The sequence below is a fragment of the Monodelphis domestica genome, chromosome 5 (assembly GCF_027887165.1).
Source record: "Monodelphis domestica isolate mMonDom1 chromosome 5, mMonDom1.pri, whole genome shotgun sequence".
Classification (NCBI taxonomy): domain Eukaryota; kingdom Metazoa; phylum Chordata; class Mammalia; order Didelphimorphia; family Didelphidae; genus Monodelphis; species Monodelphis domestica.
This window is the reverse complement of record NC_077231.1, coordinates 110,868,117-110,885,044: the sequence shown is the minus strand read 5'-3', so window position 1 is coordinate 110,885,044 and position 16,928 is coordinate 110,868,117. Positions and strand designations below refer to the sequence as shown.

At 40.0% G+C, this 16,928-nt stretch overlaps 1 protein-coding gene across 1 annotated transcript in view; it reads right to left on the bottom strand.

The window, feature by feature from the left end:
• Window positions 1–3,734: 3,734 nt before the first annotated feature.
• Window positions 3,735–16,928, bottom strand: part of CACNA2D4 (calcium voltage-gated channel auxiliary subunit alpha2delta 4) — a 169,838-nt gene continuing 156,644 nt past the window's right edge. Inside the window, exons 35-38 of the mRNA XM_007503831.2 lie at window positions 15,333–15,450; window positions 14,205–14,317; window positions 13,965–14,047; window positions 3,735–5,850 (exon numbers count right to left, since the gene is read on the bottom strand). Coding sequence (XP_007503893.2) covers window positions 5,758–5,850; window positions 13,965–14,047; window positions 14,205–14,317; window positions 15,333–15,450 — 407 coding nt within the window. The 3' untranslated portion in view covers window positions 3,735–5,757. The remainder of the gene's footprint in view (window positions 5,851–13,964; window positions 14,048–14,204; window positions 14,318–15,332; window positions 15,451–16,928) is intronic.

The window sequence follows — 16,928 nt, the reverse complement described above, 5'->3', positions numbered from 1 at the left end:
GATCAACACCTCACACCCTACACCAAGATAAATTCAAAATGGGTGAGTGACTTAAACATAAAGAAGGAAACCATAAGTAAATTGGGTAAACACAGAATAGTATACATGTCAGACCTTTGGGAGGGGAAAGGCTTTAAAACCAAGCAAGATATAGAAAGAATCACAAAATGTAAAATAAATAATTTTGACTACATCAAACTAAAAAGCTTTTGTACAAACAAAACCAATATAACTAAAATCAGAAGGGAAACAACAAATTGGGAAAAAATCTTCATAGAAACCTCTGACAAAGGTTTAATTACTCATATTTATAATGAGCTAAATCAATTGTACAAAAAATCAAGCCATTCTCCAATTGATAAATGGGCAAGGGACATGGATAGGCAGTTCTCAGATAAAGAAATCAAAACTATTAACAAGCACATGAAGAAGTGTTCTACATCTCTTATAATCAGAGAGATGCAAATCAAAACAACTCTGAGGTATCACCTCACACCTAGCAGATTGGCTAACATTACAGCAAAGGAAAGTAATGAATGCTGGAGGGGATGTGGCAAAGTAGGGACATTAATTCATTGCTGGTGGAGTTGTGAATTGATCCAACCATTCTGGAGGGCAATTTGGAACTATGCCCAAAGGGCGACAAAAGAATATCTACCCTTTGACCCAGCCATAGCACTGCTGGGTCTGTACCCCAAAGAGATAATGGACAAAAAGACTTGTACAAAAATATTCATAGCTGCGCTCTTTGTGGTGGCCCAAAACTGGAAAACGAGGGGATGCCCATCAATTGGGGAATGGCTGAACAAACTGTGGTATATGTTGGTGATGGAGTACTATTGTGCTAAAAGGAATAATAAAGTGGAGAAGTTCCATGGAGACTGGAACAACCTCCAGGAAGTGATGCAGAGCGAGAGGAGCAGAACCAGGAGAACATTGTACACAGAGACTAATACACTGTGGTATAATCGAACGTAATGGACTTCTCCATTAGTGGCGGTGTAATGTCCCTGAACAACTTGCAGTGATCCAGGAGAAAAAAACACCATTCATAAGCAAAGGATAAACTATGGGAGTGGAAACACCGAGGAAAAGCAACTGCCTGAATACAGAGGTTGAGGGGACATGACAGAGGATAGACTCTAAATGAACACTCTAATGCAAATACTATCAACAAAGCAATGGGTTCAAATCAAGAAAACATCTAATGCCCAGTGGACTTACGTGTCGGCTATGGGGGGTGGGGGGGAGGAAAAGAAAATGATCTATGTCTTTAACGAATAATGCTTGGAAATGATCAAATAAAATATATTTTAAAAAACAAAAAAAAAAAACAAGAAAACCGTAGTCTCTCTTCTCCAAAAGGTGACCTCAAAAAATCCAAAGGTTCCTCTATCTCTAGATTTTCTTAGGAAAACATACTTGCTTCTCACCCATTATACTTATAGTTTGGTGACTATGCAAACTATAGAAAATTGGATGGATTTTGACTTCATGAAAGCCTGAAAAAATATACATATGCATATTTGTATACTCTACTGCAGGGTTCCCCAAACTTTTTACACAGGGGGCCAGTTCACTGTCCCTCAGACAGAGGGCCAGACTATAAAAACCTAACCCTAACTGGGCAGCAGTATACATAGTGCAGAATCCCCTCCCCCAGATTGTCACCATGCTGACATTTTCCATTGTGCAGCCACATAATTCTTTGTGCGGTGCCTCATTCTAAGGCTCCATGGAAAGGATTATGTCACCAGAAGTAGTACTGTACATCAGTGATGCTTTGTGGCACCACCACATACAGTGCTCTTCTCATTGACTACCAATGAAAGAGATGCCCCTTCTAGAAGTATGGTGGGGGCCAGATACATGGCTTCACGGGGCTGCAGTTTGGGGACCCCTGCTCTACTGGCTTCTTTTGCAGGATGGCCTTTAAATCATTCTAGAAAAAGACGGTCTCCTCCCCTTGATACACAACTATGGCTCACATAATTTATGTGAAGCCTTTGAAACTCCCCTCAACTCCCATGTTTCATTTGTAACTGGGAGAATAAATTCAGAAAACTTAAGTCTGTTCCCTCAGGCTCAGTGGATTGAGAGCCAGGCCTAGAGACGGGAGGTCCTAGGTTCAAATCTGGCCTCAGACACTTCCCAGCTGTGTGACCGTGGGCAAGTCACTTGACCCCCATTGCCTAGCCCTTCCCACTCTTCTGCTTTGGAACCAATACACAGTATTGACTCCAAGATGGAAGGTAAGGGTTTAAAAAAAAATGGAGGCAGCTGGGTAACTCAGTGGATTGAGAGTCAGGCCTAGAGATGGGAGGTCCTAGGTTCAAATCTGGCCTCAGACACTTCCCAGCTGTGTGACCCTGGGCAAGTCACTTGACCCCCTATTTCTCACCTTCCCACCCCCCAACACACACACACACACAATCTCTAGTAGTTGGCAATTTGCTTCAAACCAATGTAAAGGATAATTTTAGGGTTGTGACTTAAAATCTAATTTGGTTGCCAAGGAAATCTCATAATAAAATACCCAAGTCAGCTGTAAGTTTATGGTGATTTTAATTAATATAGAGGGAAGAAATTAAGAGAGAGAGAGAGTTAATTTAAACTGCTTTGGCTCAGGCTGAGCCAAGCAGGAGTTCAAGGCCTTGGCCAAGGGGGCCTCCCCTGAGAGCCAAGGAAAAGGGAGTCAGTCTTATAACTCACCACGTGACCATCTCAAGGAAGCTGTCTGAGGGAGCTCTTCCAGGCTCGAGTTCCAGGATCGAACTGGTGCCCAGGCCTGCTCACAGGAAGTGACCAGCCAGAGCCATCTCTCCGGGGAAAGAGACCCAAGAGAGGAAGTGACGCCATATATATATATAGATGGTTTTACATCATGTTCCTGCGTCTCATCTGAACCAATGGTAGCTTAAACTTGACTTAGGACAGCCCAGAGGTCTGTCAGCTGTTTCTGTACATGTCTATCAAAGGCCATCCTCCTAGATACTTAATTCTTAAGTATGGGTGTAGAAATTCCTGATTTTGTTAGGCTAAGTATCTTCTTTGTTACAATTAGGAGATAGCTAAATCCAATCTTCACACCAACATGCACCATTGTTATATAATAACCATAGTTTGATAGATGCATTTTTGGTTTCTGGTCACCACTTCCTGACGATGACTGAATTCCTGCTTTGAAGCTACTTCTCCCAAAACTAAGGATGATGTCAAAGGGAAGAGAACCAGCTGGTGTTTCTACCTGAGCCAGACTGCTGCATGGTATCCCTTGGTGGCAGTCTATGGGCCCCCAAAACCAAAAGAGAAGTGGCATCCTCTTTTGGTTGTCTTGATCGAGCTGTGAAGAATCAGAACTGGGGCTGAGGGGAAAGTGAGTAGGAGAGTAGTGAGTACTTCCTGACCTTTTCCAGTTTCTAAATTTGCCTTTGACACTTTGGGTGGGTGGAAAGATAAGACTTTGAAATGAAAACAGACTTGATAAAAAGAGAAGAGTGGCAATGGCTAGCTGGAACTCCATAGGAGGCAATCCTTAAATTGAGCTTTGATTTAGGAAGTTATAAATTGGAATCAGGATAGTTTACACCAGGAGAAATTAAAGCAAGAATTTTAAATCTTTCAATGGCACACCCAGTTAGGTCTTTGCAATGACTTGGCTATGAAATAGTAAGCCAATGATAAAGTAGGCCTCCTTCCTGGAGGTGAGATACTATTTGCTTGCTATTTTTAAACATGTTTTAAAAATAAATGTTTATTAATGTCTTGTTTTCACATTTCCTAAATTTCTCCCAGTAACTGACCCCCAGACCCCTTCCCCCACCCCTGATCCCATCCCATCCTGGACCATTCTATATAATATATTTAAAAGAAGGGGAGGGGAATCTTTGATATTGATATACTGCTGCCTTTTTCTACCTTCTCACCATTAATGATAAGCTATAAGGTTGAGTTAGCCTTGGGGGAAATTGATCTTCCTTCAATGACTTTTGGGATAGTGTATAACTGCAAATATTAAAGAATTGCCTCAAGTTCTAGGAAGGTGACTTTGCCTTGGTCATTCTGCCAATATACAGATGTAATTCTTGATTTTGGTTTTTGTTCTGAAGTCAACTTTCTATCCACTATGCCATGCAAATATATATATATATGTGTGTGTGTGTGTGTGTGTGTACACACATAAATGTATGTAGGTATATGTATTGTGTGCACATGCCCAGATATCCAGTAGCTAGATCAATAAAGGCATATACATCTATATCTGCACACACATAATTATAGACATATTCAGTTGCTGGACTTTCATGGCTTATTAGCATTGCCTAACTGATGACCTAACCCTGAGAATGAATCTCCATTTTTTCATAGACCTTTGGGGGCACCAACCACTCTGAGTACCCAGACTCCTTTGCTCTTGTAGTGGATAAATGTGTCTGGGTAAAACGTGAGTTAGTAAATTTAGACCTGAATTTATATGCAGATCTTCTGATGTCGAGTTCAGGACTCTTCACTGTACAACATTGCCTCTTAGTGTCCTAATAAAATCAGTCAGGACTCAGGACGCATCATCTCCCCTACACTATAGCCTGTCTCACTCTGTACCAGTCAAGGGCCAAAGACTCCTTCATCTCTCTCTCCTTGTTAAGTCAGCATTATCATTGCTTTAGAGAGTTTGACGATTGACTGCCTTAAGATCCCTGTCATTGTGAGTTGCAGACTGCCTGGGCTGAAGCTCCCACCTCGAGCTATCCTCCCCTGGCCTTGTGCCCAGGGCAGCCCCATCCTTTTTGGGTATCTGCCCCACTCTGCTCTGGTCTTCTAGACCCCTTGGTTTATTATTAACAAACAGCCTTTCAAATCAGACGCATGACCACCTCTTGGAAACGTGGGCATATTTTGTATTTGATTGACCATATGCAAGGCATTTCTCTCACCTAATCACCCTTGTCCTGTAGTTTGTTTCTCAAAGGCAGAAACGATTTCATTTTTGTCTTCGTACCCCTAGATCCTACTTCATAATGAGTGTTTAATAAATGTTTATTGGATTGAAGCTATGTTTGGAAGTTCTTCAACTATTCTATCCTGTCATTTGTTGTGGTCTAGCCATTACCCAAAGGAATTCCATATTTTTGCCTTTCCTACACCTTGTCACTCTTCACTGCCTACATAAACATACCCTTCCATGCCTATGTCCATTGGAACTTGGGCAGTCCCATGGGGAGCAAGTAGAGTCCACTATGATCTTCACTTCCCTCGATGGATCTGTGGCCATTTTGTCTTTTCCATATGGTTTCTTCTGTGTCTGCATTCACTTCCCAGAACCTAGAAACCTGTGATATTCCTCTCTGACCAACCTATTAAGCGAAAGTAGTCAATTCTTCCCTTAGCCAGATCAAGAACCTGGCACCAATGGGAATTAATGGAAATGAATTCTCCAGTGTTTGATCAGGATCTGTTCATGCACAGCTAAGGAAGAGGCAGTCGGGAGCTACCAGAATACTGCTCTGAACTTTGAGGCAGATAGTATTAGTTCCCTGCAGAGTTTCTTTGGGAGAGGCTTCTAGGAACATGATTCTAGTTCTTTTTCTCCCAGCCAAACAATTTCTGCAGAAAGTAATTCCCCCCAGGCCGAAAAGGGATGCTGCAGTGGCCCAACTGGAAAGGGCTGGGTTCCACATCATTCACTGTTTTCTGGAACATCTGTTCAGGGAAGAGCCGGCCTTGCCTACTCCTTTGAATTTTAAGTTGTTGTAAGCTTCACTGAAGCAGCTCCCAGGTTCCCAGGGGTAGCAGGAGCAGGAATATTGAGGCTGAGTTCTCTACAGCACCTCCACAGTCCTGGGCATTTTCCTGTAAAAATAGAAAAAGATGGTCAGTGTTACCCCAGCTAGAGAACTCTCTAGATTGGAAAATTGTGTTATCTGTATTTCAAGGGAGACTTTGAAGTGTCATTGTAATACAAAAGATCTTAGGGCTTAGAACTAGAAGGGAATTTCAACCTAAGAAATTTTGTAGAAATACCCGTATGCAATGGAAAGTAGAACTTTGTGCTTTATACATATATACATTTTAAAAAGCATTGCTAACTTTCCTTCCCCTGTGTCTTTTCACCCCAGATGTTTGCTTACCTTGCTTACCCCAGTCCCAAAGCAATTCACCAGCTGTGTATTATCTCCTTAAAAGCATTCCAGTAATATAATCCAAAGCCAGAAAAAAAGAAGGGCTTAGCAGAAATTTACTGCCTATCTTCAAGTATGCACTTTGTTTGACTAGAGGGGGTAATGGGATGGAAATTATAGAAAAACAGATTTTGACTCAATTGAAAGAAAAACTAACCAACAGAGCTACCCCAAAGTAGAATAAGCTACTCTTTAAAAAAAAAATTTTTTTTTTGTTCCCTGGTATAGGGAATTCTGTGTAAGAAAGTTCAATTGCAAATAAACAGTTCTTTAAATTACAGTCTTAGTGTTTCTTTGGGCACTGAGAGAATAAGTGACAGTGACCCATGGTCACACAGCCCGGGGGTTTGGTGATACTTGAATCCAGCTCTTCCTGATTCCCAGGCTCCTCTCTAAGCCTTGTTGTCATTTATGTGATATACATTTTGGAGAAGTGGATTCTGTGAAGAAAGGAATTTTCGAGTCTTCGTGTGGAGTTTGGTGGCTCTTATTGAAATGAGAAAGTCGTTCTAATTCTGAGACTGATGAGAGCATTGATTAAATAGAAATTCTATTTGGATTATCAGTAGCTTTGAGTTATTCCTGACCCTTCTAATGATTACACAGATAAAAAGAGCTGAGTAGAGCCTGGAAACAGCTGATTTATTGTTTTTTTTTTTTTAAATTCTAAATCTTTACTTTCTGCCTTAGTATTAATTCTAAGGCAGAAGAGTGTTAAGGGCTGGGCAATGAGGGTTAAGTGACTTGCCTAGTATCACACAGTAGCAAGTATCTGAGGCCAGATTTGAACCCAGTGCTTTTGAACCCCAGGTCTTGAATTCTTGTTAACCTCCCAATCAGACCCAGGGAGATCTGGTATATTATGTACCAGTAACCTTTTGGCCTTTTTTCCTCCCTATGTTTATATGTGGAAACAGATATACTGATATGCACAAACATCTATGGATGAATACATGCAGTTATACAATTGTACACATACACGTTTATATTCTTCCACAAGTTCATGTATATGCATGGATGCATATGTGTGACTACATCCAGCATCACATCTCCAGCTGAGAATTTCCATCCCACCTATCTCCTAGTTTCTGTTGGCCCTATCCCAGAGTCTTCTCCAGCACTAGGCCCACCTTGTACCACTATCTCCCAATAGGTCTCCAGAATCTCCTGTTCCTGTTTTTTTGGGAGGACGCAACTCTCACCACCTGCTTTGAGGGAGGACCTTGAATCTTCTCTCCCTCAATAGTTCTGTCTTAACTATTACTCTTCTTGGACTCAGTCCTTGTTAATTAGCATACTCCTGCCTTCTTTCACTCTACCCATTCCAGTAATTCTGAAACTTGACAGCTGATGCTCAAATACTAAGCCCCAACCCCAAGTGCCTGCTCCCATCACCTTTCTACTAATGTGCTACTCCAGATTTACTGCCCCATCCCATTGATTTCTGAAATGTTTTTCATCATAAACCTCTTTCCCCCTTCTTTCGTTCCTTCACTCCTTTCTGGCACCTCCTAGAGGATATGTCTCTTGCTACCTTTTCCAGTTCTGGTCAACACGGGGGAGTTGCAATACTTGCTCCCCATTCCCATTTACAGATTTTCACATGAAACATTCTTCATTGAAAATTGTTCATTGCTTCTCTCTGCCCAATTTCTGCTCTTACTGAAGAATTTCAACATACATTTTAATGCTTCCTCAAATTCCCTAACTTCCCAGTTCCTCAATATGATTAATTCCCATGATCCTCCAGTACACACAGAGATGATTATACCCTTGATCTGTTACAACCTACAAGTGTTGCTCTTCCATATCAATGAACTCCAAATTTTCTCAATTTGATAATGATCTTTTTTTGTCATTATACATTTTCCTATGCCATATTCCATTCCCTTAATCATATTCTTCATCATCACTATGGTCTTCATTTTGTGAAGATTGGATTTGGCTCTCCCCTGATTGTAACAATGAAGGTACTTAGCTCTTCCCTGATTGTGAAGATTTAAATTGTAACTCATGTCTATTTTTAGATTTAAATCCCCATAAGTGTAAATACCCTACTTAAAAGTTAAGTATGGAGACCTGCCTATTTTTTAGATTCAATCACAAAAAGTGCAAACGCGGCACTTAAAGTTGAGTGGGAAGATCTGCCCTTGTTAGATCTAATCACCAAAGGTGTAAACATAACACTTAATCATTTAGTGGGAGGTCTGTGACCCACGTGTGAAATAGTGGGTAACGAATCAGAATTGGCCACCTTCTGGGCAATCCTAGAGCAGAGCATCAACTGTGATTGGTAGAGGTGGAATTAGAAGGCACAGGAAGTGACACGAGAAAATGTCTTTAAAAGGGGCTGTCACTTCCTGTGAGTGTGAGATCTTCACTTTTGGAAGTAGAGAGGGGAGGGAGATTCTTCATGCTTTTGAGTTGAGGCTGGTGAAGAGGGACAGAAGGATCTGCTGACTGGACTGACACGTGGTAAGTGGAAAATCTGACTCTTTCCTGGATATTTTCTGAAGAGACTAGCCTCAGGAGAGACTTCCCCAGGTCTTCCGCTTTGCTGAGGCCAGCTAAAGACCATCTCTTCCGGTCCTGGTTTTGCTGGTTCAGGCTAGATACCTTACCTTATCCTTTCTCTGATTTCTTGCTTCACTCTTTCTACATTTTGTAAATAAATTGTAAATAAAATCTCTTTGGAATTAATTAAATTCCTAGTGACCAAACTCTTAAATAATCAAGTCCAACCCTTTAAAAATTAACCTCTTTTCCCCCCTTACAATTTCCTTCACCTTTCAGATATTTTCCAGGAATCCCTACTGCACTGGCTATACTCTCCTCTCTTACAAATCTCAATCCTGTAATAAAATTTTATACTGTCTTCTGGTCTGGAATTCCTTGTTCTCCCCCCAGCCTTTGTCACTAATCATGCCTTACCAAACCCCAACACTAGATAATTTCCTGGCATGTGCTGCTAAACAGAACTGGAGAAGATCATTAAATAGTGCTGAATGAGTAGTCTATAGATTTATGGTATCTAATCTCAGCTAGGCTGTCAATGCAGCAAGGCAATTCTTCTATTCTCTACTTGATTCTTTACCCCACTCACCACAGTGGCTTTTCCAAAAAATTTTGTATCTAGTAAAACCTTTTTGGGCACTCTTCATAGTAAAAAAAATTGAGGCCATTGCCTAATGCTTCCCTTTGCCCTCTTCCTCTCATTTGCATTACTCAGACACCTTTTCCTACTATCTCCTCCTCTACTCCTGTCTTGAATGAAGAGATCTTTCTTCTTGCCAAGGTAAATCCCCTTGATCCCATTTTCTGTCTTCTTAGTAGATTGTCCCCACTCTCCCTTTTTCAGTCTCTCCATATTTGCTGAAACTCCTTTCATTCTATTTACAAATGCACCCATATCTCTTCCATCCTTAAAAAAGTCCCCTCTATCCTACCATCCTTGCTAGTGATCCTCCTATATCTCTTCTTCCCTTTTCAGCTAAGCTCCTTGAGAACACCATCTACATTAGGGGACTCTACTTCCACTCTCACTTTCCTCTTTACTTTCTATACTGTGGCTTCTAATCTCATCATTCAATTTAAACTATTCTTTCCAAAATTGCCAATAATCTCTTAACTTCTAGCATTCAATCCTCATCTTTGTTGACATCTTGATAGCATTTGACACTTGATCAACTTCTGGAAACTTTCTACTCTTTAGTTTTCATAGCACTGCTCTCACCTGGTTCTCCTCCTATGTATCTGATTTCTATTTAGTCATCCTGGCCACTTCTTCATGTTATCCCACTAATCATGAGCCCCAAGGCTCTATTCTGGGATCTTTTCTCTTTTCCCTCTACGGTATGTTATTTCATGATCTCATTTACTTCCAAAAGTTCAAATATAATCTCTATGAAGAAGAGACCTGGAGCTCTATACCAAATTATAGTCTCTCTCCTGAGCTATAGTAATGTAGCACCAACTGCCTGATGGATATTTAATGTTAGATATCTCATAGGCATCTCAATTTTGACATATCCAAAATAGATGTCATTTCCCTTCTCTAATTCCTTCCCTAATCTCTGCTCCTTTTCTCAAAATTCATTATTACTTTACCATCCTTACTATTAACAAGCTCTCCTCTCACTCCACATATCCTGTCTATTGCAAAATCTTGTTTTTACTTCCAGAACAATTCTCATGTACATCTTTCTAATTGAATAGCTATCACCGCAATTCAGACCCTCATCACCTGTTGCTGAGACTTCTAATTGGTCCTCCCTGCCTTGTCTCTCCTCATTCCAATCTGTCTCCCATTCAGCTGCCAAAGTGATTTTTTAAAATGTCAGAAAGTAGAAGTGCTCATGTCACCCCTCCGCATTCAGTAAACTCTAGTTATACTCAATAAAGAGCAATGAGGTGATACAGTGAATAGAGTACTAGGCTTGGAGTCAGGAAAACTCACTAACCTCAGACACTTATTAACTAGATGACCCTTAGCAAATCACTTAACCCTGTTTGCCTCAGGTTCCTCATCTATAAAAAGAACCAGAGAAGGAAATGGCAAACAAAATCTTTGCTAAGAAAACCTCATATTGGTGCACAAGGAAATGGATACTACTGAAATGACCAAACAGTGACATACTTGATAAACTCCTTAGTATTTCCATGTTCAAGTAAATAAAAGCTTGCTTTTTGGCATTTAAAACTCTTCTCAACCTGACTCCTTACTCCCTTTCCATTTTCTTTACTCCCCTCTAAACTCTGCTGTTAGCTACACTGATTTATTTGCTGTTGATTGAACATGACATTCCATCCCCCATTTCTGTGCTTTTGTTCTGGCTGTCCCCTGTACCTGGAATGCTGTCTCTTTTCACCTTAGCTTCTTAGTTTCTCTGGCTTTCTTCAAGGCTTAGTTCAAATCCCAGTTCCATCCATTCTTCTTCCAATTCCCTCAGCTGCTAGTACTTTCCTCTCTTAGATACTTTATGCTTACTCTGTATATGTTGTGTAGGTACTTAGTTATTTACATGTATTCCCCCATGAAAATATAAGGTTCTTGAGGGCAGGATTGTTTTGGCCTTCCTCTTGTTATAGGGAAATTAGCAGGAGCAGGAGATCATCTTATGAAATGTGCTTTGGACATCCGCCATTGCAGGCAAAACCTTGTAAGGCTGTTTATACATCTCTCTTAGGAGGAGATTATCAAATTACTTCACATTTAAGTACATTATAACAATGACTTGGAGAACTGCATTATATGGGAGTATTGATCCAATCTGGTCCATTGAATTATTCTCTTCATAATTTTCAACAAGGTGATATGGTGTATGTGAAAAATTTTACAAAAACATATACAACACAAGAGAGTTGGGTAGGTCCTTATACAATTGTATTAGTTTCACCATCTTCAGTGAAAGTATTAGGAAGAGATTCATGTATCATTGTTCACATATTAAATTAGCTCGTGGAATTGATAATGAAAATAGCAATTGTTGAAGAAGAGTTCGTGGAAAGCTGAGATTCATCAGTCAAATAGAATCTACAGTCAAACAGATCAGTAAGGAGAGGACCATTCCAGCGGAAGAGGACATTGTTGAAGAGGAGGATTCAGAAAATTGATGGACATTGTACAAAGACTAAAAGACTTATAGATGTTAAGAGGATAAAGACTTTGAAGAGAGTGTTCAATGAAGAACATCAAGTGATTGATGGACTAATGGTTCTAAGGAATTTGGGTAATATAGCAACATAATATATATTTATAAGCATTCACATATGACTAACATGGAGAGGAAGAGTTCTTCAACCAAGATGAGAAGAAAAAAATCTGAAGTTTTGGTAGGTATATTGCATGCAATATAACATAGCATGAATAACAACATAACAAACACATATACAGAAACACATAAACATAGGATACATTGATTTACTAGTTGAATGAGTGAAACAATGTATAGCTAGGTACTAATAATGTTATAATTAGTTATAAAGTAGTTAGTTACTAACAAAGAATAGTTAGCTACTTAGTATAGAATTTAGTATAGGATTTAGTTTAGAATAGTAATAGTATAGGTAGATAGTATTAGTTTTAGGACATTTTATTAAGATAGGGCTGTAGTTTGATAGATTGGAGTTTAAGGTTGATAAGATAAGGTAAGACACTGAATTACATTACAAAATACATTGCAACATACATAGTACATATGACACAGCAGATCACATATCACACAAAAATGTAAACATATGTAAATAGTACATATTCTAGTTAGGATTATAGAATTGTTTTATAGTGTATGTATACATATATGTACCATATATATAAATATGAAGTGTATATGTGTATATCTATACCATACACACATATATCACATTCATGTATTATAGGTATGTATGTAAAACTTATGTAAATCATTAACATTTTGTAAGTTCTTAATATAGAATAATATGTTTATTTTTCATCTTTTGTTAAATGTATTTTACATTAGTAAGTATGATGGATTGGTTTAAAATTTTTTGTAAAACTTATGCAATGTTGTGTTTATTGTATTTTTTTAAAAAAAATTCTGCCTAAGTTTGCCGTTTATACATTGCAATAGTAATAGAATTTTTGTATTAGTTGATAAGAGTAGAATTTTATGCTTATTTTGCTTTTGCATATGTTTGATCTGTATTTTGAACTTTGTAATTGTTTATTGTATGATTTCCCTTTTCCCTTCCTTGATTAAACCCCTAGAGTAAGATAGTATTAGATAGGATAAGATGGATGAGTTAGGTTGTTTATTATTTTGGTTAAGAATTTTAGTTTAGGTGGGGTATAAGTTTATTAGTGCACAAATACCAAAATAGTGTTGTTTGTGCAAAGGGGGGGACTCTTTTTTTTTTTTAAACCCTTACCTTCTGTCTTGGAGTCAATACTGTGTATTTTGGTTCCAAGGCAGAAGAGTGCGAAGGGCTAGGCAATGGGGGTTGGGAGGCAAACAGAAAAACACACTGTAAATACTCTGAGCCACCCAGCTGCCCCCTGGGGGGAACTCTTATAGGGAAATTAGTAGGAGAAAGAGCTGCTGAAAAGGCAGAAGCAGGAAAGTTGAGAAGTGACAGGACTTGCTTCTTCTAACAGACAGTGAAGCAGGAGGTTGAGTTTTGTCTAGTCTCCTAGGGTGTAACTAGTGAACTAGCTATTCTCTCTCCTGAGGCTTCCTTGTGATCCATCTTACAACTACCTGTTCTTGTGTGTCCTGTTGATGCTAAGAGATATTCCTACAGAGCTGCTGGAGACACATAAAGCCATCTATCAGTGAGACCTCCCCTTTGAGCCCTGTTCTTGCTTACCTTCCTAACTTACTACCTCTGGCACCATCCAAGGCGGGATTTGGGTTAGTGAAGTGTACTGTGTTATAGGAACTGGGACTTTTAGGTAGAGAGGTAACTGACAGCGTAATACCATCTCTCTTAAGCTACCAACTAGATTTAGTCGGAGGTTTATTTATAATTTAAGATAGATCATCCCAATTACCTTTCCTTCCTTCCCTCATCTTAAATAAACCCCGTTTAATAACATTTGGTATCCTGTAAACTTTATCCTGTTGGCCTTCCCAAACCCTGTGTCCTTCTGATACTGATCCTAAACAATCATTCCTCGAATAAATCCCATTACCATCAGGTATCATTCTAGAAACAATTATTTCCGTTTATCATTTCACTCTAAATCCTCAATGCTTAGCACATAATGAGTGCTTAAAAAATGCTTGTTGACCAACTGATTAACCTTCCCACTTCCCCATGGCACACCTCTGGATGAAATGCATGGCAGCTGTCTGGTCGCCTTCGGAGCTTCTGGGAGCGCATCCTGTTACACTTGACAGTTGCATTATGTGTACCGATGTTAAGGTCAATAGTAAGCAGGTCAGGGGCCGGAGGGAGATGTGGAGTCTAAAGTGAGTATTGAAGATAAAGGCTCCAAAGAGCACTGGCCCTTGTGGTGCCAGTCCTGCCTTGTAAGGCAGCAGAAGGTAGCAAGAGGAAGGATATATTTAACTTCTGTGGCCTCCTGCAGGACAGGTGGGAACATGCTGCAGTCACAGGTGGAATCAGTCACTACCAGAAGGAGGTTACTGTTGGGAATCTGTTGAATCACGAACATCCTGTAGAAGGAGTGACAGTGTGATCAGATGCCCAGTTCAATGCACAAACTGCCAGGATGCTGGATTAGACTTGTGTGATAGAAGAAATAAGTAGCCACTTTTAAAATTTGAAAATTGTTATTTAATTAATTAATTTAGAATATTTTTCCATGGTTATCTGATTCATGTTCTTTCCCTCCCCTTCTCCCACCTTCCTCCCATAGCCAATGAGCAATTCCACTGGGTTTTACATGTGTCATTGATCAAGACCTATTTCCATATTATTGATATTTGTACTAGGGTGATCGCTTAGAGTCTCCATCCATGATCATATCCCCATCAACCCATGTGATCAAGCAGTTGTTTTTCTTCTGTGTTTTAAGTAGCCATTTGTGAATGTTGTAGTTGATTTTTATGTTGGCTTGAATCCTGATTTGGGGAACCTGTTTTGTACTTCCTTGTTTTTTTTTTCATTGTTGGGGAAAGGAGGAGGGCAAGTTATCTCAGTGATGACTTAAGGAATGAGGACAGAACACTCCAAACTTACCATGCCATCAGGAGCCTTCCTCATTGGTTAAGAGTGTAGGGAGAGTCATAGAATGGGTGACTATAGTGACTAAAGGGCCAAACCTCAAAAGCATCCTGGGGAGGGGATGGGCAGAAAAAGACCACAAAGGAGTGAAAATGCCACAAAAAAGTAAAATCTCTATTAGAGTAAAAACATAATGAAACTAGGTTTGGGGATCTTAGGCCTTCTTCACCTCCTCCTCCTCCTCAGGTAGTAAAAGGTGGAAGTGAAAAGAGAGGCCACTAGAAATTTACAAGCCTTCATCAACTTGCCCCAAATACCCTCATAGAAAGCTCCCTAGTCTTGAGGGTTGAAAAATCTTGCCTCACTGATGCTTCCACACCCCATCCCCTGCTCCCCTAGATTTTCAGAGGAGGGAATCTGAGGGGTACCCCTTCCTACCCCTTTGCCTGGCAGACAAAGCTCACTCAAGAGTTCTGCATCCCCACCTCGGTTCCATGGTCTTACTTTCTACAGCCTCCACACTCCATGATCCCATTGGTCTCCTGGACAGTGTCCTGGTACACAAACACAGGGTACTCTGTGTCACAGGGCTGCAGCATATCTTGCTTCTTGTGCTTGTGGGCTGTGGGGAGACAGAGAGAAAGATGACAAGACAATGCATGAATTGGAGCAAAAAGGAAGAGAAGAGCAGCATGGGGTGGAGGAATTAGAGGGGGAGATTTAGGAAGAGAGCCATTGAAATAGTCCAACAAAAGTAGTAAGGGAAGGGATTTAGGATCATCTTTCCTCTGCAAACTAATTAATGAGCTTTCTCACCCCGGGCAAAGCATTTCTTTGGGCCCAGTTTCCTCATATATGTACTGGGTATTGGGGAGGGCTGTCTGAGGATTTGTGTTTTGTGACTACAAGTAAAGAATCCTGTTAGAGAGGGAGAAATTTTGAGGAAGAAGGAGAGCCCTAAGGAAGAAACAATTATGATAGCATCCCATACATGAAGCCTTCTTGCTCCCTGCCAGGGATAAAATGGAGTAGAGAAACAAAAAAAAGATCTCCTAGTGTGACTGATGTCTGGTTCTAAACTGGCATACAAGTTGAGAAATGCTGAATGGTTAAACTTCCTCTCCCATACCAGTCCTGCATGCAGAGCATTGAGAAAATGAGGCTTTGCCCTAGAATAATTACGTCTTTGGGGAGAGTGTGTTATACATCAAACCCAGTGATTTAGGAGTTTTCTGGAATGGGATAAAAAGTGGGCTGCATTTGTAAAATATATTCGAGTTAGATTAAATGATCTCTAAAGTCCCTTCCAGGTAGCTATACGGCTAATGGTGGATGCTTTTTTTTTCTTCTTCCAATCATGAGTTGGTTTAGGTGGGCATTGAGGCTCCTTTGCCTCTTAAATTCTGTTTGGGCCATTTTTTGGTTTTAGAAGAGCTGAAAACAGAATAGAGTGGGCTGAAAGCTAAGCCACTAGGTGGCAGGGAAGAGTCACCAGAGTAGGCACATCTCCACCAGAAATGGTCAGGACACTTTTCAGGAGCACTTGACCGTGGTCCTATGCCTCATGGCTCTCTTGAGTTAGAACATGGAGAGAGAGAAGGCTCCCTGATTAGTGTTGGTAAGATACTCTTCAGCTTTCTAAAGAAAGGGCCAAACTGCAGCGTATGGAGGCATAGTAAGGAGGAAAAAGTGCCTTGGAGAAACCATTCGTATAGGGACCTTTTTATTCAAGCAGTTCTTCAGAGTAGCACCAACTCCCAGGTTAAAAAAAAAAAGGAAATTATTATTAATATTCTCTGTTAAAATTCTGTACTGATACCTCATCATAGTACAGAGGTGACCCTGAGTTCTTGAATTCTATAGAACTTACCAAGATAGAAAAGCTTTAAATATATCCTTTTAAGTATCAGTTAACTAAGGAGAAGTCTATCAGAAGATGGGCCCAAGGTTGGGGCACCTTTGAACCCCTGCACTGGTAGCGAAAGTGCTTATTTAAGGGAAGTTATGATTATTCAGATTTTATCATCATCACCACCATTATCTTATTCTCTTAGCTTCAGATAGAAATAGGCCAAGTATAAGTTGCTATTTTTCTTACAT